Here is a 25014-nt window from a genome sequence, read left to right as displayed (position 1 = left end):
GAGTACATATAATAAATTCAATACATACATACATACATACATCTGGGATAGGTAACATAGATGGACAATGAGTGAGACTCAGAATTAAATGGGAGAAAAAGAGCAGGGTGGGTTGCATTTGGGAAATTGTGCAAACCTTCTAATGATCCCAAGTGGTTCCCATGTAAAGACCCATCTTTTCAACATAAATGTTCTCCTGTTAATGCTCTATAGTTGTAAACCTTGGAGTAACAAAAATCTGAGTGATTAAAGTTGCAGATAACCCAGAGAGTAACGGAGATTCTCATGATCAATGCAAGTGGACTGCAACACAAATGTGATGATGAGTTCTGCTGGCAAAGTGATGGAAGGTATTTTCTTTTTCAGGAAAAGTATGATCTAGATGAATTAGTCATGTGGAAAGAGAAAGACATGACAGACAGTTCCCCATTGGTATACTTCAGTGTCAAAAAAAACCAAGGGGAAGGTCTTCAGTACATTGGTGGGTTGATCTTGAAACTGAACTAAGATCTCCTAGGTGGTTCTCTGATCTCACAGAAAAGTGACTGAATCAGGTCAGAGGTATCTTGGGTTGATCTGCTTTGGTCAGATCATATCTGGAACATTATATTCAGTTCTAGGTAATACCTTTTAAGAAATACATTGATAAGGTGGAAAGTGTCCTGAGAGAGAACAACCAGGATGATGAAGGGGCTAGAGTTCATGCTGTATGAGGATCAGTTGAAGAAAATGGGGATGAAAAGAAGACATAAAAGCGTACATAATAGCTGTTTTCAAATGTTTGATGAACTGTCCTGTGGAGGGAATAGCTGTATTCTTCTTGGCTCCACAGGGCAAAGCTAAGAGCAATGAGTGGTAGTTGCAAAAAGTTAATTCAAAGTTAATCCAATTAGATTTGATTTCCATAAAATTTCTTAACTATTGGAGCTAACTAAAAGTGGAACAGGCTGCCTCAAGGACTAGTAATTCCCCTTACTTGTCCTATAGGTCATAGAGAGATCCTTTTTCAGGTACAGGCTGATCTGAAGTCCCTTCTGACTCCTCAGATTTTTGTAATTCTGTGACACCAGTCATGATTCAGGATTTAACTAATCTGGTCTGGTCTGGTCTTTGGAATGCACCCTGTGGCATTTTCTCATGCTATTTGATGACTCTGACCTTGGATACCATGGCCTCTTGTTCCAAGAAACAGATGACTGGAAAAAGTCACCAATTACCATTTAATAATGTTTCCTCTATGATTTAACTTACATGACTCTTAGTTTTCCAAGGAGCATATTGTATGATGGATACAACATGACTTTGGGGATCTTGAAAAGAAATACCTTTTTTTTTTCAACCGCTGCCTTCGTCTTCCTTTCAAAATCAAGGATGGGATATACATTTTATTTTGAGCCTTCAGGAAACAGATTTTACAAAATCATAAGAACTTTTCTAAGTCTTTAGTGTATAGTATCTTCCACTCTGACTGACTAGGATGACTTTACAGCAGAGTTAATTCTTTAAACATTTCAGCACTAATTGTTTGCCAGAGATTTATTTCAGCTTTTTGTCTGCAGATCATCAAACATACGAACAAATCAAATTAGAATGCACAAACAGGTGTGTATTGCTAAATTCCAGAACACTATTCTTTATTCTGCAAACAAGAAAAACTATGTTAGACCTTGAATCTCTCCCAGGACTGTAGACAAATATCAGCAATTAGAATTGTGGAGTTTCTGGCTTATAAACTACTCTCTCTCTCTCTCCCTTTTTTTCTTTTCCTTATTCTCTTTCTCCCCAATGTATAATATGATATTAAATAATATATTTAATATATCACTATAACATATATTATTTTAATATTTCATATATAATAGGACCTTTCTTTCCATGAGGAAGTCAGACAGCCTAATAGAAATTATTTAGTTCAACCATGAACTCTCTTTGCAATGGGTCTGCTATATAACTTGAACAAATTATTTAACCTTTCTGTTTCTTATTTTGTAAAACCAGGGATATGATTTTTGACCTTTCTGGATCCTGTGGGGAGTAGAAGGAAGTGAATCTGAAGTGTTTCCTGTTTTATAGAACTTTGTACCCTTGCCTCAGGAACATGCGCTCTTGAATCAGCAGCTTGGTTGATTCCTTTGATTAAGTTTACTTCTGCTGACTAGTGGCACAACTCTTTGACCCTGGACTGACTTCGGATTGTTTGCTTTTTGTCTAATTCCTCTTTTGCCTTTGACACCCCCCCAACTTCCCTTACCCTATGAACCCCTCAGAGCTTTTGTTGAAATAGCTGCTCTGAATTGGACTGAAAAAAATGTCAAAATAGAGGCTACACTTAGGGAATTATAAACTATAATTAATACTTCTTGTCTGTCTAGAGCACGCAATTATACCATAGGGAACTCCAGAACTTGTGGGCTGGAAGTGTATCATTGTTGTCTTTGTAATCCTAGTGCCTGCTACCTAGTAGGCACTTAATAAATGCTTGTTAATTGATTGATTCCCATGGAGCATAGTGACCTACTGATATGTAGGAATTTTTTCTAGGAGGAAATTTTAAGATTCTAGCAAGTGAATTCTTCCTCAGATTTTCAGTTTTTATGGTTATTTTAGATGTTGAAAAATGGTGTCCATCTCCAAAGAAAGAACTGATAGAGTCTAAATGCAAATCAAAGTATACTTTTAAAAACTTTCTGGTTTTTTTTTTTTTTGGTCTGTGTTTTCTTTCACAACATAACTAATACAGAAATATGTTTTGCATGACTGTACATGTATAATCTATATCTAATTGTTTGCCCTCTCAGGGAGTGGGGAAAGGAGGAAGGGAGGGAGAGAATTTGGAACTCAAAATTTTAAAAAACAAAAGTTGAAAATTATTTTTGCATGTAATTTGAAAAAATATATAAAATTTTTCACATTAAAAAAAGAAAGGTATTCATGTATTGATTCCTAAAGGAGGGAGATTTGAAGCAGTGTTCTGACAGTCACTCTGTTAAACGTTGTCAGATTTTAAGACCATGTTCTACCTCTTGTGGCCACAAAACAAACGTTAGATAGTGTATAGATTCAACAGTCACTGCTATTTTTAAAAAAATATATTTTATCGATGCCTTTATATTACAATCATTTGTGTACTGGTGCTGCTAGGTGGAGTAATAAATAGAGTGCTGAGTCTGAAGGCAGGAAGATCTGAGTACAAATCCCACCTCAAACATTTATTAGCTGTGTGACCCTGGACAAGTCACTTAACCTCTGGTTCAGTTTCCTTTGCTGTAAAACGGGCATAATAATAGCAACTACCTCTCAGGGTTGTTGTGAGGTTAAATTGAAATAAAATTTGTAAAGTACTTTGCAAACCTTAAATCACTATATAAATGCTAGTTGTCATTATCATCTTCTTCTTCATCGTCATCATCATCAAAAAGAACTGCCTCCTTTTTTTTTTCCATGTTGATCAGTGCCATCTTTAATTAGCTGGATATGTAAGATATGTAACTCCTAACAGGTTTGCAAGTGAAATGCTTTCTCTAGACTCAACCATGCTTTTTTAAATAAGGCTAAGCAATCTTAACAACCTCCACAGGAATTCTGTTTCATTTAGAGCTGCGGAATTGGGCCTTCTTGTGTTTAAGAATACATTTTGATGAATTTATAACTGATCTCTTTTCTTTCCAAGCTGGATTCAACAGTCTTTCCTGAACTGGGACTTTGTATACAAATCTGTCAAGTAAAAAATATAACTGTCTGTATTAGGGATAGTTGTTCCCTCTTTCTTTTAATAGTTCAGTGAATTTCTTCTTGCTTCATAGACATTTGGTATTTAAAACTGCAGGGAAAGAAGATAGACTTGGAGGTCTTTACTGGTAAAAGTAGAATGAATTTCCCCAGTTGGAGAGTTCTAGTAATCCAAAAGAAGTAAGAGAAAGGTGACAGTTATTTAATCAATAGATAGATATGTTGAATATTCCTCAGGTTCATGGCTCACTACTAAATCCTCAGGATGATGTCCTTATGATAAAAATCTCTGTGCTGCCTTTCTTCCCTGCTTTCCCCTCCCTTCCTTTTCCCTCTCCCTTCTATTTTTCCTCTTTTTTTCCTACCTTCCTTTCTCCCTCCCTCCATCTTTTCCTTCCTTTCTTCCTTCTTTCTTTCCTAATAAGAATCTTATCACCAATGATATTCTTTTTGTTAAGTCTTTTGAATGAAGTACTTTCTATTCTATGACTTTTTAAAGGTCTTAAGATAGTCCAATGTTGTGTGGAGTCAAACTGGAATAGGAGTGTTTTTTTAAGGTCTTTAATCTCTACATTCTCAATGATTCTTCAGCAAAGGTCTGGTGATAACTTGGCATTCTTCTGCCACTCTATCCTAGATACTTTATCTTTTCCCTTGCTATTATATAATTCCCTTGACAGTGATATAGGATAGTAAAATCAGATGACTGAAGAGCAACAGAAAAAAGAAAAATCTTTTAGAAAGAACATTTAAAATGAAATTGAAGTTTGGCAGTCTCCAAAGAAGAGATCCCAGGGTTTTGTAGGTATATACAGAACACTGGGAAATATTCAGTGAAGAGGATTTTAAAATTATTTAATATCACTTTTTAGGAAATTCCAGTGGAAGCCACTATCTTAGATTTGGAACTAGAATTTTGCATTTGGTCTGAAACTACATTAAATATATTTTTGGTCTAATTTTATTCATTCTTCCTTAAACAGTTCCATTCATTGGCACCCATGTACTATCGGGGATCTGCAGCAGCTGTTATAGTGTATGATATCACTAAACAGGTAAGATTGGCCAAATTGAGAAATAATGTATTTCTCCTGACTTAGTATGTGAGGAAGGCCAGGACTCACTCTCTTACTTGGGTCTTTCAAATGTACAGTGGTGGAGTTTATTAGTATGCAGCCTTGCATCAACAGGAAGTAATGATCCTCGGGAGCCAAAGTGGGCTTTTCCATATTGCTTTTATTTCCCAAAGGTCTCGGTGCATGTAGATACACATCCTATCCAGAAATAAATGAGCAAACCAAATCTCATAGAGAGTGGCTGCTTATTAACTTTAAGAAAATATTTTACTTGGACCGTTTATTTGTAGATAGAACTTTGAGAGTCTTCTTGACCAAGTTTTTACTTGTGAAGGCAGAAAAGAATTTGTTTTGCAAAGTTTTGCATATGGTTATAAAATTCCTATTTTCTGTCAATATTCCTATGGCTCTTACTACAGGAAATTTATGATCTTAAAACCCAGAGGTAATATTTATGTATATATATATATATGTATATATATATATACACACATATATACACACACACACACATATGTGTATGTGTGTACACACACATATATATGTATATAAATCTGACAAAGTGAGGTTACAGGATGTGCATTAATGGAACTTTACAGCAGTTTGCTGACATTTTATTTCTCTCCTACAAATTGAATTATTTACTTTTAGTTTTGAAAGGCTGACTCAGAACACTAAGGCATTAGTTTAATGACCCATCACTGATACCATTTATGAATTTGTGCCACTTTTTGCTTCTATGTTCTGTGTTCTTTGGCTCAGTGACTGGAGGGAGGGTATGAATGAAGGACAAAAAAGAAAAACAGACTTCAGAGCACATAAGCTGTTCCTCCTATTGAAGCAAACATGAAAGGAGCCCTCCATCCCAAACAGGATATCATCAGCCTTGTTATCTCTATTTATATAGTGTATAGGATACAACTTTAAAGAAATATTAACTTACAGAAAAAAGGGTTAGTAGAAAACCTTTTCACCTCTTTCAGAGGTTTAATTTTATTCTGCGAATGAGCTTCATATTTTTATAGTATTATTGATCGCTTTTGTTTTTATATCATACTCATTTCTCATTTGCTTCATCCCCTCCTCCACCCTGACCTTATCATAGAAACTTGTCTTATAACAACAAAAACAACAACAAAACAATACAACAACAAAATTCCAATAACACAAAACTGGCCAATTCAGTAACCATATTCAATTACATTTTATGCAATAGTCCCTTACTTTTCTATTGAGAAGAGGGAATTATGTTAAATGTTTCGGATTGTGTGAAAGAATGAATTGTATTTTCAATGATAGTTTTATATTTACATAAAACAGAGAAGTAGCATAAGTCACATTATTCAAGAGAGCCACATGAAAACTCTTTCTTCACCAAACTGGAGTGCACTTGTAATGGCAAGACAATGTTGGATTATAAACAGATTCAAAGAAACTTTCTGAATAATTTGCTTATGCTTTTGATTTAGGATTCTTTTAATACCTTGAAGAAATGGGTGAAAGAATTAAAAGAACATGGTCCAGAAAACATTGTAATGGCCATCGCTGGAAACAAATGTGATCTCTCGGATATTAGGTAATACATACATATATATGCATATGTTTACTTATATGGGTGCAGTTATGGATTATCCTATTAATACTTATGTGCAAATTGAGAAGGTTATGCCAGTGGTGCTACTTCTTAATCTAATCACTTATTTGACTAGTGTCTGATCTTTTCATTCTGGGTCCTGTAGTCCAACCTTTTTATTTTCAAGATGAGAACACTGAAGTCCATAGTCATCAAATGACTTGTCTAAGGCCACATGGCTACTTTACAAGAGGATCTAAGTTTCCAGACTCTTAGTCCAGTGGTCTTTATTCTATTCATCTACCTTGAATAAACAACTATAAATTTGAGAATGAGTTTATCAGTTGAAAAATCAAATCTGCTAAATGTTGGTCAACATTAGCTGTGCCATATAACAGTGACTCAATTATCCTACAGTTAGATTTAGAGCAACTTCAGATTTCCAAACATAGCTGGGTACCTGGCAGTAAGACCCTGATCAACCTTAGCTATCCAAAATATAGTTATGTACCTAGAAGGAAGGGACAGAGTCTTTGAAGGATGAAAAAATATTTCTATGGGCATTCTATTCATTCTGCTTTTTTTCTGTAATTTCCCCCTTATCCCACTGCTTCCTCATAAATAGTTTTAGACATTTGCAACGTGGGTTTTTAGGTCTCCAACTGAAATGAACCCCGGCAGGCCTGAGTATGTAAGTATCTGATGAAAGTACTCTAAAACAAATTGAAAGGGCCAAAGATGGATGTGTAGAAAAAGGTCACAAGGTGAATACCACAGCTTCCAGCTAAGATACATCTCTCTGGTGTGCCAGTTTCATTGAGTAGAGATGAGGTGGTAAGCCTTATTAAGGGAAGAGTTGAGGCTGAGCAGTCTACAGCAACAAGACTGTCCATGAAATTACTCCTTTACCCATTGAACAAATGAAGTGTCAATTCCATGTGTACTTGTACACTCTGCCCTTCAGGGATCCCAGGGACTAAAGGTGTACACATATACCTAGAAACAAACATACTTTGCGTCTGTGTGTATTTTATAAATAGCAACTGAGGCAAACAGGGTTAAGTGGTTTGTCCAGGGTCATACACCTAGTGAGTGTTGGGGGCTGGATCTGAACTCATGTCTTCCTGATTCCAAGCCCAGTGCCCTATACCCTGCACCATCTAGCTGCCTTCTTACAGCTAGCTTTATCTTTTTACAAGTGCAGGGCTCTTAAATTATAGAAAATTACCCTATGAAAATTATAATCAATTACTGCATGATATAGAAAGAGGAAGCAAATTTGTCCAAGTGAAAAATACTGTGATCTCTCACTGCATCCAGGGCCATCTCCAGTCGTCCTGATCTCTATCTGGCCACTGGACTCAGATGGCTCTGGAGGAGAACAAGAGGCTGGTGACTTTGCACAGCCCTGTCTCACTTAAATCCAATTCACTTGCAAGTCATGGCATAACCTTCCTGATGTCATGGTCCTCTTTAAGAATGAAGAACAAACAACAACAATTTTATAAATGCCTATGAACAACAGCTTCAAAAAATAATATTGGGACAATTTCTAAGTAATATCCTACAAATAGTAAATGTACTTTATTCAAAGATGTCCTATAACATTCTTCCTGTTCACTATGAAATCCCTAGAAAAAGCCATCTAGGGGTATCACTTATATTTTCTCACCAAGGTCTATTAATCTCCAGATCTTTTTATTAATCTCCAGGCCTTTTCTCAGGCCTTATATTTCTTGACATCTCTGTAGCATTTGACACCATTGATCACCTTCTCCTTCTAGAAACTATCTCCTCCTTGGCTTTTCATGATGCTACTTTCTTCTGGTCCTTCTCCTATCTGCTTGGAAGCTTTCTTTCAGTCTCTTTTGTGGGATCATTATCTCTGTTCTGCTCTATATGCATGGTTGTACCCCAGGGTGCTGTCCTGGGTCCTGTTCTGTTCTGCGTCTTTTCTTTCAGTGCTCTCATTGGTTCCCATCAGTTCAATTATCATATCTATGCCACTGATACCCAGATCTACGTATCCAGCCTCAGTCTCTTTCTTGAACTCCAGTCCCTTATTACCAGCTGCCTATGGGACATCTCCAAATGGATGTCACACAGGATCTCAAACTCATTATTCCCAAAACAATTCATTTCCCTTCCTTTGTCCTAATCCTCCCTTTTCCTAATTTTTTTATTTCTGTTGAGGGCATAATTATCCCAGGTTTAAAACTCCGGAGTCTTAAGTTGTGGCATAGGTTATTTTTTGTTATATTTGAATAGTATACACAAGCATTAGCCTCATCTTTAAGGGTGAAATACAGCAAAATTTGTATGGTGAGCATACTCTAATATAAACAAACCTGATATATGGAAAAATCCAGATTTATATCAAGGATTATTAGAAGGGTCTCTTTACTTTATAAAAAGGTTAGAGATACATTGTAGTATAGTAGAAAGAACATGAGACTTGGAGACAAACACCCCAAATTCAAGTCTCTGCTCTGCTTTTTACTACCTTTGTGACCTTGCCCAAGTCACTACCCCTCTATAGGCTTCAGTTTCCTAATTTGTAAAAAAGAGAGGGTTGAACAAATTAATTTCTTAAGGTCCCTTCCAATGTTAAATGTAGAATTTGTGATAAGATTTCTTTAAATAGCAAGCTCTTAGTATATTTAAAATGTTTCAATTTACACAAAACTATGTAATGTTGATTTTTTTTTTTGTACTTGACATGGCCCTCAGAATTGTGTATATGGACTACATATGTCTAACCCTTGACCCTGCAGCATCCTAAGGAGGCAGTAGCTCTTAACTTCTCTGTCAGTGCCTCACTGGCCACCTGTAATTTCATTGTTATGGGGGTTCTCTCCCTTGACTCAGATTATAGACCCTTTGTAAGTTAGTAGATAGAATCTGACAGCTGCTGAGGCTGAAACAATTCCTTACCTTGAAGCTAACCTGGTGATAAATCCTTTAAAATTAACCTTGGGGAAAAAACATACAGTCCATAAGTAGGCCCACCAATTAGTAAATTGACTAACTAGGATCATGTTTAAATGTCTATGATCCATTTTAATCCTTGGTTCCTTGAACCATGAAGTCCATAATTTATCGTTATTGATATATACATACATATAATAGTAATATTAACAATAATATTAGCTAGCATTTATATAGTGCTTTAAGATTAGCAAAATGCTTTACAAATATTATCTCATTTGATCCTGACAACAAGCCTGAGAAGTAGGTGCTATTGTTATTCTCATTTTACAAATAAGGAAACTAAGGCAAAAAGAGGTTAAATGACTTGCCTAGGGTCACACAACCATCAAATTTTTGAACTCGTCTCCTAATACCAACTCCAGCACTCTGTCTACTGTGCCACCTAACTACACATATATTTCATTGTATTTTATAAGAGAGCAACTGTGCCAGAAGTAACCCAGGGCATACAGTTATTTCCTCATTAAATTTGTGAAGTTCTGAATCCCCTTAACTCCTTACCTAAGCAATTAGTTAATTTGTCTGCTAAGTGGTTTGAATTCAACTAACGTTTATGAAATGTAGTTAAGTGTTCATTTTGTATTTCCCCTTCTGGATGTAAGCTCGATGAACTCTCATTTCCACATCTTTTTCTTTATAGATTTTCTAGTCCTTAGTTCTGTACATAGTATGTGCTTAATTCATTAATGTAAACATTATTGTATAAGGTACTGTATTTGGCCTTATAGAAGAAATAAAGATGAATTAGACATGGTCCTATCCTCAAACAGCTTCTAGTATGATAAGGGAGATAATATGTGGACCCAGATAGATATGTTGGAAGGTAGGTTATAATAAGTACCACAAAAAAGGCATAAACAAAAGTGCTTTGAAAGTATAAAGAAGGGAGAGAGAGATTTTTGTTACGGGGATTAACAAAGTTTCATAGAAGAGATGGCATTTGAAGAGGGCTTTGAAGTATGTGTAGGATTTCCACAGGTAGAGATAAAGGTTGGGGAAGATATCCAGGGAGAGGGAAAGACAAAGTCAGGGAAAGCATAAAAGGTGATTTTTCAGAAAGGTGGTCCTAAGCTATTGAATAATCATTCATCAAAATAGAATAAGACCCTAATTAATTGTTCAGTTGGCATTCCCAGAATCCTAAGAAGGATAGTAACTCTCTTGGGGTTATAACTAAACCATATACTCATAATTTTGCCTTTTCAGATGGGGTTAGTATACTCCAGAATTATTCCTTTCCTTTTTCCATCACTCCATATGAGAATATGTTTTATTTGGATATTTGATCTTTTTTACTGATATGAGCCTGGATAGAGTTCTGGGGAAATTTGTTATTACCCAGAACTGTCAGCTATGACCCTCCTAGAATCTAATGTGACTTTAGTCCTTTACTTGATATGTCAGCTGTCACCCTTGTCGCTCAGAGATTCATGAAAATGTGTGCCTTGTCACAGAGAGATCTCTACCTACATAATGTTCATTCAGCAGGAACAGGAATTAACATCAACATCCTTCTCTGCAGGAAAAGAGAGTGAATTACAGACTTACCTGACTATGTAACAATGCATTTTAAAACTAAGTTTTCCTTTCACTTATGGCATAGTGCTGCGCAATTTAACCAATTCAACAAACATATATTATAATGCCTACTATGTGTAATGCACCATATTAGGGAATACAGTGATAAAACAAAACAATAAAACAACCCAATCCTTGCTCCCGAGAAGCTTAAATTCAACTTTGGTCATACAAGATCTAAATAAATTACTATTATGTTTAGGAGTATTTGAGGCTAGAATGAGCAATGCCATGTATTTAGTTGATATTATTGTTGTTGTTATTTCTGCCACCAGCACTATTTGAGGTGATCCCTTTGGTTGGACAAAATGAATCCTTCATGTTCTGTATGACATAGTTATTTAGTTAAATCAAGCATTCCTAGTGAAGTAAAACTCCAACTTGTAACTCAATGTTAAAGTTAGTCCTAGGTCATCTCTTAAGACTTGAGACATGATGTATATTGTCAAAATGTGTGCACTGCCTTATCCCTGAAACAACGAAACATAGAGCAACCTTCCTCTGGAGAGGGGTTTATACTGGCTTAGAATAGAGGTTTGAGGATGCCTTTATCCAGTCTCACAGGTTAGCTGCCTCACTAAATAAATATGTAATAAAGAAGCAAATAATGAATCTTCATCTCCTCTATTCCACTGGTTATTTTGGCTCTCAGGAATGTTGGAAGCCAATTCCCATAAATACCATGATAGACAGTACACAGTGCTCCAGGTTTTGCTAATCCATATATGATTAAACTAAAATTAAATAAACACTGAAGAATAGTCCTCTCACACACGCTTAACACCATTTGACAAATTGCTCTGTTTCTTTGGGATTTCAAAAGCCTCATGTCAAGTTGTGGAGTGTTGGTTTTTAATAACTACTAGAGATACCATGTAATAGTTTATATAGATCTGGGTCTTAGCCACATTTTCGGGTTTCATTCAGAGCACTACTATCTTTACTATAATTCAAAACCAGCTGGCATATCTATAATGCTCAGGATACTTTCTTTTATTTACTTTGGGATCATCTAATAGTTTTAAAGGGATAGAGCTTTAAAAATCGACATGCTTCAGACATTGTGAGGTTTCCTGTTTATTGGACTTTGAGGACGGGGGATTGTTTAAACTTCTGTGGAAATCAGCCTGCCACTGCAGTGATGGGCCTTAAGTTAAAGAAGTGGGTGGCAGTAGAGATGCCCTATAAAAGAGTTAATATAATTCTCATGCTGGCAGCTCATAGAAGATGGTGTCTATAAGCAAAGGGGTGAGTTAATTTCCAGAGGGTAAGCAGCTCAGAGACATTTTGTTAGTTAAAATAATGAAGACTGGTTTAGGGAGAGTAGCAGAGGTACTGGTGTGAATGAGCGTAGTATGTGAGTGGGATATTAAAGAGACTAGTCTGTCAAAAGGCTTAGGTTGGGAAGTATAAAATAATACAGCTGAAAATGTGACCTCCCAGGTAGAAAAGATAGGTTTAGGACAAGTAGTTGAAAGACAGGTAGAAGAATTTGGACTTCAGTAGGTTAGGGAGTCATTTTAAGTTCTTGAGCAAAAAAGTAAAAAAAAAAATGGAAGTGGTAAGTAGAAGGGATCAGAGGGAGGAGAGACTAGAAGCAATAACTCTAGGTTAAAATCAACAATTAACAAACATTTATTGTGATTTAGGTTGTACTACTGTGACCTGACAAGTCAGAAGGAGAGCATGGAGGCATTACAACAACAATTTGTAATTTTCATTTAACCTTACTATCATGAGTCTTTGATAATTTATATTCACTACTCCCTGTGAAGTAGGTAGAGGAAGAGATTATCTCCATAGTCCAGAAAAGAGTCAGCTTGGTTGACACAATGGATAAGATTGCTGGACCTGGAGTCAGGAAGACCTGAGTTCAAATTCAGCCTCAGACACTTCCTAGCTGTGTGACTCTGGGCAAGTCACATAACCTCTATCTACCTCAATTTCCTCAATTGTAAAATGGCACACACCTTCCAGAGTTATTTTGAGGATCTAATAACAATAGCTAATATTTATATAACATCTACTACCTGTCAGCTGTTGTGCTAAGTGCTATGAATATCTCATGAGATAATATTTGTAAAGCATATTATAAACCTTAAAGCATTATATGAATAATAACTTTGGAACCCAGATGTTAAAATTTTCCTGTGCAATTTGGACAGGGGAACTAGAGGACAGGGACAGGGAGAATTGTCAGGATTTGGGAATTTGCAGTCCAAACACTATTTCCAATCTGGTAACTCCCTATTGCCTCTAGGATAAAATTTAAGTTCCTGTCTGGTACTGAAAGCCCTTCACAATCTAGCTTCTACCTACCTTTTCAGGCTTATTAGGTGTTGTTCTCCTTAGTGCAGTCTGCATTCTAGCTAGACTATTTGATTGGCTTTTCTTCAGGCACATGGTACCATCCTTCATCTTCGTGCTTTTGCTGAGGCTATGCTATCTCCTGTGCCTGGAATGCACTTGGTCTTCCTCTCTGCTGCCTCTTAGAATTCCTTGTTTTCTGCCAAGCTCAGTTCAAGTTCTTCCTAAAGGAGGCTTCCTTGGATTCCTTGAGCTGCTAGTACTCACCAGAAATTACTGTATATTTACTTGTGATTTTTAACTTTAATTAATTAAGACTTTTCTGTTTGTGTTTACTTATTATATTTTGTCTTCTTATATGTAAAAATGCTGTTTTCTTAAAGTAATTTCATTTCATTTTTCTCTTTGTATCCCCAGAACAGATCACAGTTCCTGGCACTTTATAGATGCCTAATAAATTCTTGTTGCTTAATTCTTGCAACAGATGAAGATGAAAGTTAGGATTGCCAGGTAGCTCATTAAGTCTATAATTTCTAGGCAGACTTTGGAAAATGGAATAGAGCCTATTGGATAATTAATTTTTCTGCACTGATTATGAACATTGTGTATCCAATATTCAAACCAATCTCAAAAGTGGTCATTAGGAGCATTAATATTTTTGGTGACCTAGAAACTTTCAGAATTAGAGATGCAGGATGGTAAAAACTCAAGATGAATCCAGATTGAATATTTAAAAACTCTTAAGCATAACAAACAAATGCTAAGACCATGAAGATCAGCAAAATTATTATTGAAATATCAAATTATTGAAGTATCAGAATCAAATACTGACATTTTCCTAAGGTCCTGTCTTATGAGTATCACTGACCCAATTCACGGAGTGAATTCTAGACTCCATTTATGGAGTGTACTCTATATCCTATCCATGAAATGAACTCTAGATGCCATTCATGGAATGTACTCTAGATTCTATTCATAGAATCTAGACTCCATTCATAGCACATACTCCCTCTTTACCTCTGTTGAATAGAATATCTAGTTTCATCAAAGCTCAACTAAAACACCACTCCTTATACAAATCCTTTTTGAATCCCTCCTCCACGAATTCTATTGCCTCCCTCCTAAAAATTATCTTTATTTATTTGGTATATATTTTGCATATACTAATATGTGTGTTTGCTATCTCCCCCAATAGAATGTGAGCTCCTTGAGGGAAAGGACTATTTAATTTTTGTATTCTTTCCTAGAACAGTGCCAGGCCCTTAATAGATGCTTATTGATTTATTGATAGACACTAATTTTTGCTGACACGTAGTGAATGAAAAAGCAGTTTATATGAGGTCATTCAATGACAGCTGGTAACATGTTGGACTACAAGGAGGTTATCTTTTGCTGATAGTTGATGTCAAGAGGCTGAAGTAGGTGACCACACATTTGGTTAATCATGAAAGTAGAGGGAGCAAAAAGGTCAAGGCCCCGTAAGAGGACTGAATCTCTTCCTCAGCCAGGCCCCACAGATGGCAGGTCATTAGGATCATAGAGTTTTTGGAAGGGACTTGAGAAGTCATTTGGCCCAAACTTCTTACTATAAAGGTGAGGAGACTAAAGAAGCCCATAGAGGTTAAGTGATTGGCACAGGGTCATACAGATAGTAAGTAGCAAAGGCAGTATCTGACCGCAGGTAAGGCCAATACTCCATCCAATCCTATGGCAGCCAAAATGTGGCTTTCAAAAGTGTAAGTTAACATAGTGTTATTAAGGGTCAGGTTTAGATACAAGAAATTTTGCCAGAAGAGCAAGTATTCATTTTCCTTTTAATCTGCTTGCTGGCCTGAATTTCCCTGGAGTTTCTATTAGGAATTCCAGGTATCCCAGGGATCATTTTCAAGCACTGCATTTTTCCAGATGTTTGGACTCCTAGCTCAGAGTCTAACCATCAGAGATTAGGCTGAAATAGGAAAAGGAACCATAAGAAAGGTCTACAAGGAATGAGCCCCAAAGAGCGAGTAAGAAAAGGTACAACTATCAATTCCTGAGATCTGGACATGACCACTTCTTCCTAAGCCACCCTCCCTCCCACTTTCCTAGATGTTACCTTCACTTTCCTTAACAAAAAAAAATTTAAAACTTTTTTATTGATGACTTTTGTTTTTATATCACAGTCATCCACCCCTCCCTCTCCAAGATCCAACCCTTATTTGTGACAAAGAAAAACAATTAAGCAAAAATATCTGGTACAAAAACCTCATCTAACATTGCATATAATCTTTTGCCCTAGTAATCCCCCACCTCTCTGCTCTCAGGGATTGGCCATATTTTGTTATCTCTTCTTTATAGGACCTTCTTCAGTTACCTTCATTTTCTGCCCAGGGATAGAGTATGAATCCTATTATTAAAAGCAATGCTCAAAGACCTTGTACCTTAAGAACTTTTCTTTATGTCAGTTCCTTGGGGGAAGGGATTGTTTTGCTCTTTGTATTCCCAAGCCTAGTGCAATGCTTTATTCCTTGTAGATACTTAATAACTATTTGTTGAATTGAAAAAAAAAATCTTTTCTTTTCTGGGAACTAGGGTGTGCTTTCAGACCCAGAGTGTTTTTCCATGAGAAAACACTCAGTCTAAGTCTATGGTGTGAACCTGACACTGCTTGCTTAAACTTGACGCTGAGGCTTTGGCTGCAGGTAAATAGGAGCTCTGGATCCACATGATTAAGCAGGTAGGGTCTCATGGGAACACTTTCTCACTCCCGTGATAGGGATGTTGAGTGGATTAGCTATACGGTTCTATATATAGGCTAAGTATGATTGAGTCTTTTGGTAAACATAGTAATTATTTACTAGCTAAAAAAGTTCTTTTTGGTCTTTGTTCTTCCTCACAGGTAAATTGCATCTAGCATCAGTAAAAGTTTATTTTTAAACATACACATTGCTGCTTCAAAACTATCATTAAAAGAGTTGCTTCATCTGTGTTACATAAATATCTTGGATATTTAGAGAAAATATAAGAGGTAATGGGAACATAACAAACTCTAATTATTCACTTCAGTGGCTGTCCTTGGTATCAGGGAAGGCTATAAGACTCTGCTTCATCACACACAACAGCCTTCACACACATCCCACAGCTTGCCTCTGCAGGATTTTGATGGAGTGTTATGAATATTTCCCATCATTTTTGGCCCAGATACTTTAAACACGTGGGATGGTGGTGACAAAAACTATTCCACCAGACATTTAACTACCATATACTGCTCACTGTTGCCATGCTACAATACTGGCAGCTTATTTGCCATTTTAAACTTGACCTTGGATAGGGGCCATGATAGTGGGAAGAGAGTAAAGAGGGAGGAAAACGTTTTCGTTTTTTGAATGGTAAATGTCAGCTTCCTAGAGTTTGGCCAATTTTGAAATTTCTGTGTGTTGTTTATATACTAAGGATTTTAGAAACATAGTATGTTTAATACAATGAATGTGTGAAAAAAGGTATCTTCCTGTGTTTTGGGGTGCGGGGGGGAGGGAGCCAGAAGACCATCTTGACTTTGTTACTGTGAAATTTCTTGTTTATTTCATACTGCCCTAGATGCAGCAGACCTTTCTGAGGTGTTACTTTATAAATGTAAAATTATAAAGCGAGCACAGGGAGGGCCTACGTGACCTCCAACATGCTAGTTTCATTATCAGAATCATTCTGTGATTCTAAGTAATGACGTTTAGCTTCCCACTTTTTAGCCTGAATCTTACTGGAAGTATGACCTGTGTTACTAATTAGGGGAGCCTCAGAGGACATCTGGAATAGTTCTGTTTTAATGGTTAAGCTGGGAAAGGGCTTGGAATGTGACCTCCTTCTGAAAAGGGTACCTTAATCGTCAAAACTCCCATTCTCATATACAATTTATGGGACGATAGGATTTATTATTAACCTACATTTATATGGTGTTTTAAAGTATACAAAATACTTGACATACATTATCTCATTAATTCCTGAAAACAACCCTGTTAGGAAAGTACTGCCGGTATTTTTGTCCTTATTTTAGCCCTTGAAGGTACGTTGGAGATAATCTAATAAAAATAACAGCTGATATTTATATAGCACTTCAAAGCTGGCAAAACACTATATACATTATATCATTTAATCCTCATAAATTTTCGAGTTAAGTGCTATTATTTTCCTCATTTTACAGGTGAGGAGACTGAGGTAACAGAGGTTAAGTGACTTGCCTGTGGTCACATAATTAATAAGTTTCAGAGTCATGATGGAAGTCCAGTATTTACCACTTTGCCATATTGACTTTCTAGTATGACTCTTGCATTTTATAGATGAGGAAACTGGGTCCTAGAAAGGAAGTAACATACCTAAGACCACATGAATTTGAATAAAGGTCATAGGATCAATTATAGATTTAGATTTGGAAGGGACCCTAGAAGATGAGCTCATCACATGGCAAAGAGAAGGGATGACAGGTGAACAGCCAAAGTGCCTCACTCATCCCTTCACAATGACAAGAGAAAATGAAGAAGGCCTACAAAAAGTTGGATGGACTCTCTATAATGGACTTAGAGTTGAATATGGATAATAATTAATAAGCATTTTCTAGATTTCATTATTGGAATCATTCAATGATTGATTGTAAGTGTAATGATATTTAGCTTCCCACTGTTTAGACTGAATCTTAAGAACAGTATGGCCTGTGTTCCTAATTAGGGGAGACTCAGAGGATGTCTAGAATAGTTCTGTTTTTAAGCACCAATGATGTACCAGGCACTGTGCCAAGTGCGGGAATACAAAGAAATGTAAAAACATGGACTCTACCCTCAAGGAGCTCACATTCTAATGGAAGAGACAACGTGCAAACAACTACGTATGGATAAGATACACACACACACACACACACACACACATACACACACAGAGTAGATGGAAGGGAATCACTCTCAGTTGGTGGAACCAGGAAAGGCATCCTACATAGAGTGAGATTTGAATTGAGTCTTGAGTTGCAGAAGATGGACAAGCACAGATGGGTTGCAATCCATATAATGGAAAAAAGACTCAGTTGAAGAGATCCCAGATCCATTTGAGTGTCTGAATATCAGGACTGAATGAGTCAGGGTTATTGATCTGAATGGCAGCACCTGAACTGTGGACCTCATATATAACTCAGGATCATCATAACATCTAGTGCTAGGAGGTTCTAAAGACCAGCCAACTCTTATGTTAGAGAGGAGGAAACCGAAACGTAAAGAACTTATTTGATTTAACTAAAAGCATGCTGAGTTCTCTTAACAGTGTAACACAGCAACAGAGCCATTATTTAAGCCCAGATTTACTGACTTTAAATTTTATGTTCTTTTTACTCTACTACAAATGCTGTTGGAGGTAGAAAAATTCCTTGCCTTAGAGCAGGAATTCTTGACCTGTTGTCTGTGAACTTGAGTTTAAAAATATGTATTTTTATATCTTTATTTCTACGTAATTGGTTTCCTTTTGTAATCTGTGTTTTAATTTAACCATTTAAATGTTATTCTTAGAAGGGGCCCATGATGCACACAAAAGACTAAGAATTACCTCTCTAGAGCTAATTTTTTTTTGTTTCCAGCTGCCTGCTAGATATTACCATCTGAACGTCTCACCAGCATCTCAATATTACCAAAACTGAACTTACCATCTTACCCTCAACACTCATCCCTGCCCCTACTATTGCTCTTTTTATTTAAGGCTTAATCATCCTTCCTGGGACCAAGTCTCATAATCTCAAAGTCATCTTTTGACTCTTCCCTTTCTTTCATTTCCCATATCCAAATCAGCTTAGGCTGTTTTTTTTTTATCTATGCTTTCCTTTCCATTTCTACTACAATATGTCTACTTTTGTCCTTCATAACATTTTGCCTCTTAGTATTGCCTTAATGATTGGTCTTAATGCCTCCAACCTATTCCCTCACTAATGCATCCTTCCTTCACATCACTGCCTGTATAATCTTTCTAATATTTTGGATCATGTCAATCTTCTACTTAAAAAACTGTATTAGCTCTGTATTAACTGCAAAATAAAGAGGCAACTAGATGGTGCAGTGGATAGAGAGTTAGGCCTAGAGTCTGGAAGAGTTCAAATATGGCCTTAGACATTTACTTAGCTGTGTGACCTTGAGGAAGTCACCTAACCATTCTCTGCCTCAGTTTTCCTAACTGAAAAATGGGAACTATAATAGTACTTCCCTCCCAGGGTTGTTGTAAGCATCAAATGAGATAATATGTATAAAACACTTAGAACATAGTAGCCTGGCACATAGTAGGTGCTATATAAAAATGTTGGCTATTATTATTAAGTATAAAATTCTAATTTTGACATTTTAGGCTTTTTGTAATCTGGCTCGAACTTATTTTTCCAGCCTTGTATCATTTTAACTCCCTTCCCATGCCCCATGTTCCATCTTCACTTGGCTATTCTCTGACTCTTGTCCTTTTCCTTTTCTGTTCTGACTCTACACCTTTGCTTATGCCTCCCCGGCCCTCATTTCTTTATAGCATTCTCTTCCATAGCCCTCATCAGGTCCATCTGTTGGAATCTCTCCTTTTCTCCAAAGTCCAACTCGGGTGCCATCTCCTCCATGAACCCTTCCCTGATCACAACACATTTCCAGTTGAAATTTATCATTCCCATCTGCCAAGGCCTTTTTTCTTCATAGTTACCACATTTTCTTTCACATTGTGATTTTTTGCATGCATGTCTTTTCCCCTGTTAGACTCTAAGCATTTTGAAGACAAAGTTTGTCTCCCAAACATCTTTGTAACCATAGCACCCAGCACAGTGTCTCATATAGTAGGCACCTACTACCTCAGAAAGCTCCTTATTCCATTTTTAGATAACACAAATTATTCAGAAGTTTTAAGTTTCCTTAATAACTATGCAAGGTTTTGTGAAGCCAAACTCCTCTCTTTGGCTTTCAAAGGTCTTCACAACACATTTCCAACCTATATTTTTAATCTTTTTTATACCTCATTCGCTTTTCTAAACTCTGCAAACTAACCAAACTGCCTCCTTGCTTCTTCTCTCACACAATACCCCATCTCCTGTTTCTGTACCTTTTCGCGGGCTGTCTCCCAAGTCTAGAATGCTCTCCTTCCTTACCTACATCTCTTAGAATCTCCTATTCATGTAAAACTCAGCTCACATGCTACTTTCTGCAAAAAAAAAAATCCAAACCAAAAAAACCCTTTCCTATCTTCCTGAAGCTACTGATCCCTTCCCCAAGTTGTTTTCTATTTTTTTGTTTATATTTCTTATACATGAAGATGTTTCCCTGTCCTCCCCAAATGGAAGGCAAGCTCTTTGAGGGCAGGGACTATTTCTCTTTTTTCTTTGTATCACCAGTGCCTAGCACAGTGCCTGAATGGTAGAAAATGCTTAATAAATGGTTGGTGATTCATTATATTCTGTTCTAGGTGCCACATTTTAGGAAGGGCATTATCAAACAAAACCTCACCCAGAGGAGTGTGACCAGATAACTCTTTTCACATATTTCCTCCCTTTAATTTCATATAATTTGTTGTTGTTCAGATATGTCTGACTCTTCAAGACCCTGCAAACCACTGCAATATCTTTGCCAAGAAAAACCCAAATGAGGTCACAAAGAATTGGACACAACTGAAAAAGAGTGAACAACAACAACAACAAAAATTTCCCACAGACACATTCTTTGCATAAGTATATGCTCTAGTTTATCTGTTTAGGAATGCTGTCCTCCAGAGGAAATTGAGAAATAGCAATAATGCTGTATATTTATCTTTTCCCTCCAATCACCCAATAAGCATTTTAAGTGCCTGCTATGTGCTAAGCAAAGTGGTAGGAACTAGACTCTACTAGAATCTTCCAGAGGTCAGGGACCAGGTCTTTGATTTCTTTTTTATCCATTTCAGCACTTGCCATTGTACATCTATACTTGCTGAATGAATGGAGAAGCTACTTCTATCACACTGAGATTGGATGGGATGAGAGTTGTTTTCCTAAATACTAAGTTCTTTACAAATTATTGCTATGTTTTTTACCTCTTTTCCAGGGAGGTTCCTATGAAGGATGCTAAGGAATATGCTGAATCCATAGGTGCAGTTGTAGTTGAAACCAGTGCAAAATGTGCTATTAACATTGAGGAACTCTTTCAAGGAATCAGTAAGTAAATCGCTTTGATTTTTCGTGTGTGTGTGTGTGTGTGTGTGTGTGTGTGTGTGTGTGTATGTGTATTTTCAAAGCTGTCTTAGATTAGATCAATAGCTGTTAAATGGAACCTGTGTTCTGGCAGATAAGGAGCTCAAACCTGCAGCCTTATGATCTTTAAGATGACTCCAGCTCTAAAACTGCGATTCTGTGTTCTCACCTGTTGGTCTGTAGGTAAACAATGTAACATAATAGCAAAAAAAGTCAATGTGATCTTAGGCTGCCTTAACAGCCACATTTCCAGGATGAAGGCGGTGGTAATCCCTTTGTACTTGGCTCTGGTCATACTGTATCTGAACCATTATGTTGGGTTCTGGGTGCCACACTGTAGGAAAGGCATTGCCAAACTAGAGTACCTCTGAGGATGGTGACCAGGATGGTGAGGGCACCAGAGACCCTGCAATAAGATTAATTGAAGGAACAAGGGGTATTTAGCTTGGAGAGGAGAACACTTAGTAAGAATATCATAGCTGTCAATAAAGATGAGTGGAAGAAAAATGGTAGATTTAGCGTAGTGGATAGAGTGCCAGGCCTGGAGTCAGAAAGACTCATCTTCATGAGTTCAAACTCAGACACTTACTAGCTGAGTGGCCCTGGGCCAGTCATTTAACCTGTTTGCCTCAGTTACTTCATCTGTAAAATGAGCTGGAGAAGGAAATGGCAAACCACTTCAGTATCTTTGCCAAGAAAACCCCAAATGGGGTTACAGAGAGTCAGACATGACTGAAATGACTGAACAACAAGATTTAGATTAAATATAAGGACAAGCTTCCTAGTAACTGGAGCTGAGCATGGAATGGAGTTTCCCAAGAAGGTTCCCCATTCCTGAAGATCTTTAGCATTCAGCTTAAATGAACATGTATCAGGGATATTCTAGAGAGAATTCTAGTTCAGGCTGAAAGAAATGACCTATGAGGTCTCTCCCAACTTGGAGAATCTGTGACCTTTTCACTTCATCATAGGAAAGGAACATTGTGATCAAGTGGAAAGAAAACTGAATTTGGAGTTAAGAGAGACCTGTATTTTGACTTCTAGTTCTGACCTTGGGCAAGTCACTTAACCTCTTTCAGCCTTTGTCTATTCCTTTATCTATAAAATGGGGATAATAATACTTGTAATAATAGTTAGCACTTGTGTAGTGCTTTAAGGTTTATAAAGTGCTTTAAAAATATTACTTCGCTTTATTTTGAAACTCAGTAATAGTTATTTATTAAATACCTACTATGTGCTAGCACTGTGCTAAGCACTAGGGATACAAAGAAAGACAAAAAATATGCCTGCCTTCGAGGAGCTCACAATTTAATGGGGAAGACAGTAAGCAAATACATATGTGTAGACAAGCTATATATATATACTAAATAGGAAATCAAGAGAGATTGGGAAAGCTTTCTGTAGATGGTGGGATTAGAGTTGAGACTGATAAGCCTCCAGGGAAACAACGAGGTAGAGATGAGGTGGGAGAGCATTCTAGACATGGGAGATAGCCAGAGAAAGTATCTGGAGCAGAAAGATGGAGTGTCTTGTTCATGGAAAAGGCAGAAGGCAGTGTCATTAGATTAAAGAGTATGTGGGGAAGAGGGGATGAGATATCAAAAGACTAGGGAGGTGGAAGGTTCAGCTAAAATAATCCCCAGGATTATGAGGAAAGCTTGTGAACCTTAAAGGACTAAGTAAATCTCATTATTTATCCCAAGATGTCACAAAATACTAAAAACAATAAAAATCATCAAATACAATAATTTTAATTTGCTTAAATTATTTTTAAAAATTACCTCAAATTTCTGAAGTTTATTGTATACACCATACAGAACTTTCTGTGTTTAGGGATCTCAAGGACCATTTGTTGGTAGCTCTTATTTGGGAGGGTAAGAGGGAGATGCCAAGAATCGGCCATGATAAGGTAAATAAACAAAGCAAAAATACCTAAAACCTTTAGTAACTACTATTACCTGATTGAACAATGGCAGAAAATCCTGTCTCCTCCCCAAAACAAACTGGAAACTAGGTGGAGCAGCTGTTCATAAAAGTCATCACTACTGAACAGCTAATTGAGAGTAATCAATTTTCTGCTCCTGCTTAGTATCTTGTTATCCTTACAGATTTTTGAAAAATGTTTCTGTTTTACCATAAATAGCATTTGTCAGAGGATAAAGTTCTGGGGTGGATGGCTTCTTAAATATCTTCATTTGTAGAAAGGCAGCTCTCCTGAAATACCTAATTATTATCTTGACCAACTCTACCCATAAAGGTTTTCTGTTCTGGCCTATGGTGGAAGGTATTTTTTGAACAACAGCCCTGGGAGCTTCTCCAAAGGAGTTCTTTAAAAATATATATATATATATATATTTAATATGTATGTTGTTTAATTAATTAAGTTAATGAAACATATATGTGTAATATGTAATATATTTATGTATATTTATTTTAATATATACATGTAAACATTCATTGAAAAAAATTTGAGTTCCAAATTCTCTCCCTTCCTCTGCTCCTCACGTAAAATATATTTTGATATTAGCCATGTTACAAAAGAAAACACACACACACACAGAAATGAAAAAAAAAGGAAAGTAAGAAAAAAATTGCTTCAGTCTGCACTCAGAGTTCATCAATTCTCTCTCTGGAAGTAGAGAGCATTTTTCATTGTGAGTTCCAAAGAAACCTCATTCAGTTATAATTGACTTACCCAGAGTTACTGCTGAAAGTAGAAGTGGCTGGGTGAGTCTTGGACTTGAAGAAAATTGGGTATCCTCCTCAGGGGAAGGCTCAAAGCTTAGTGAACAGTTGTTTTCAAATTGACTGGAACCTGACACCCCCAGAAGGAAAGTTTTTTGGTTTGATGTTTGAGCCTGAGATCATTGTTGGCCTCCCCCAGCAAAGCACAGGGAGAGACTGGGTTTCCATTGAACTAGTTTTTTTCTTCATTACTTTAGACTCAGATCAGGACCCACGAAAGGGATTCTTTTATTTGCTTGTTTTGGCCTTAACAAGAACTTGCTGGAGATAGAGAACCGTGACCTAAAATATGCTATGCAGAGAATTAGAAAGGAATGTTGCTAAGACCTCTGTATCCCCTTGTGTTCTTTAGTTCCTTGCAGTCAATTCCATCTTCCCTGCAACCCTAGCTGCTCAAAGCCAACATAGTATAAATAATTCTGCTAAAGGATTCCTTTCCTGTTTTCACTTCATACTCTCCATAGTACAGGAATTTTGCAAGGCTTGTTGACTTTGGCTGTTGAATTCCAGGATGATGAATTATTGGAAAAAACCCCAATCCCCACCCACATCACTGTTTCTTTTCCAGCAAAAGACCATGGATTTAGTGTCTATGTTTGAAGAATTAGTTAAGGTCTTCTTCAGTTGTCAGTTGTATAACTGCAGCCTGTTTTAGTTATCATCCAAGCAACTGCAAGTTGAACTTCTTACAGTAATCCTCCTGCTCCTTAAAGTACTAACTTACATTCTTGTTAGGTGGGGCCTAGGCTACTTGTCCAGATCTTGAATGATTTCATTCATTCATTCATTCATTCATTCATTCATTCATTCATTCATTCATT

General features: G+C 36.8%; 1 protein-coding gene across 2 annotated transcripts in view; it reads left to right on the top strand.

Moving 5' to 3' along the window:
* LOC114054053 (ras-related protein Rab-31) overlaps nt 1–25014 on the top strand; it is a 182741-nt gene that overhangs the window by 118846 nt on the left and 38881 nt on the right. For both annotated transcript variants that reach the window (XM_027877118.1, XM_027877119.1), the window contains 3 exons: nt 4713–4784; nt 6275–6381; nt 21303–21412. In XM_027877118.1, coding sequence (XP_027732919.1) covers nt 4713–4784; nt 6275–6381; nt 21303–21412 — 289 coding nt within the window. The remainder of the gene's footprint in view (nt 1–4712; nt 4785–6274; nt 6382–21302; nt 21413–25014) is intronic.

The sequence above is a fragment of the Vombatus ursinus genome, unplaced genomic scaffold, assembly GCF_900497805.2.
Source record: "Vombatus ursinus unplaced genomic scaffold, bare-nosed wombat genome assembly UNPS02014812.1, whole genome shotgun sequence".
NCBI classification, from domain to species: Eukaryota; Metazoa; Chordata; class Mammalia; order Diprotodontia; family Vombatidae; genus Vombatus; species Vombatus ursinus.
Note: the sequence above shows the minus strand (reverse complement) of the source record. Positions and strands in the feature narration are given on the sequence as shown.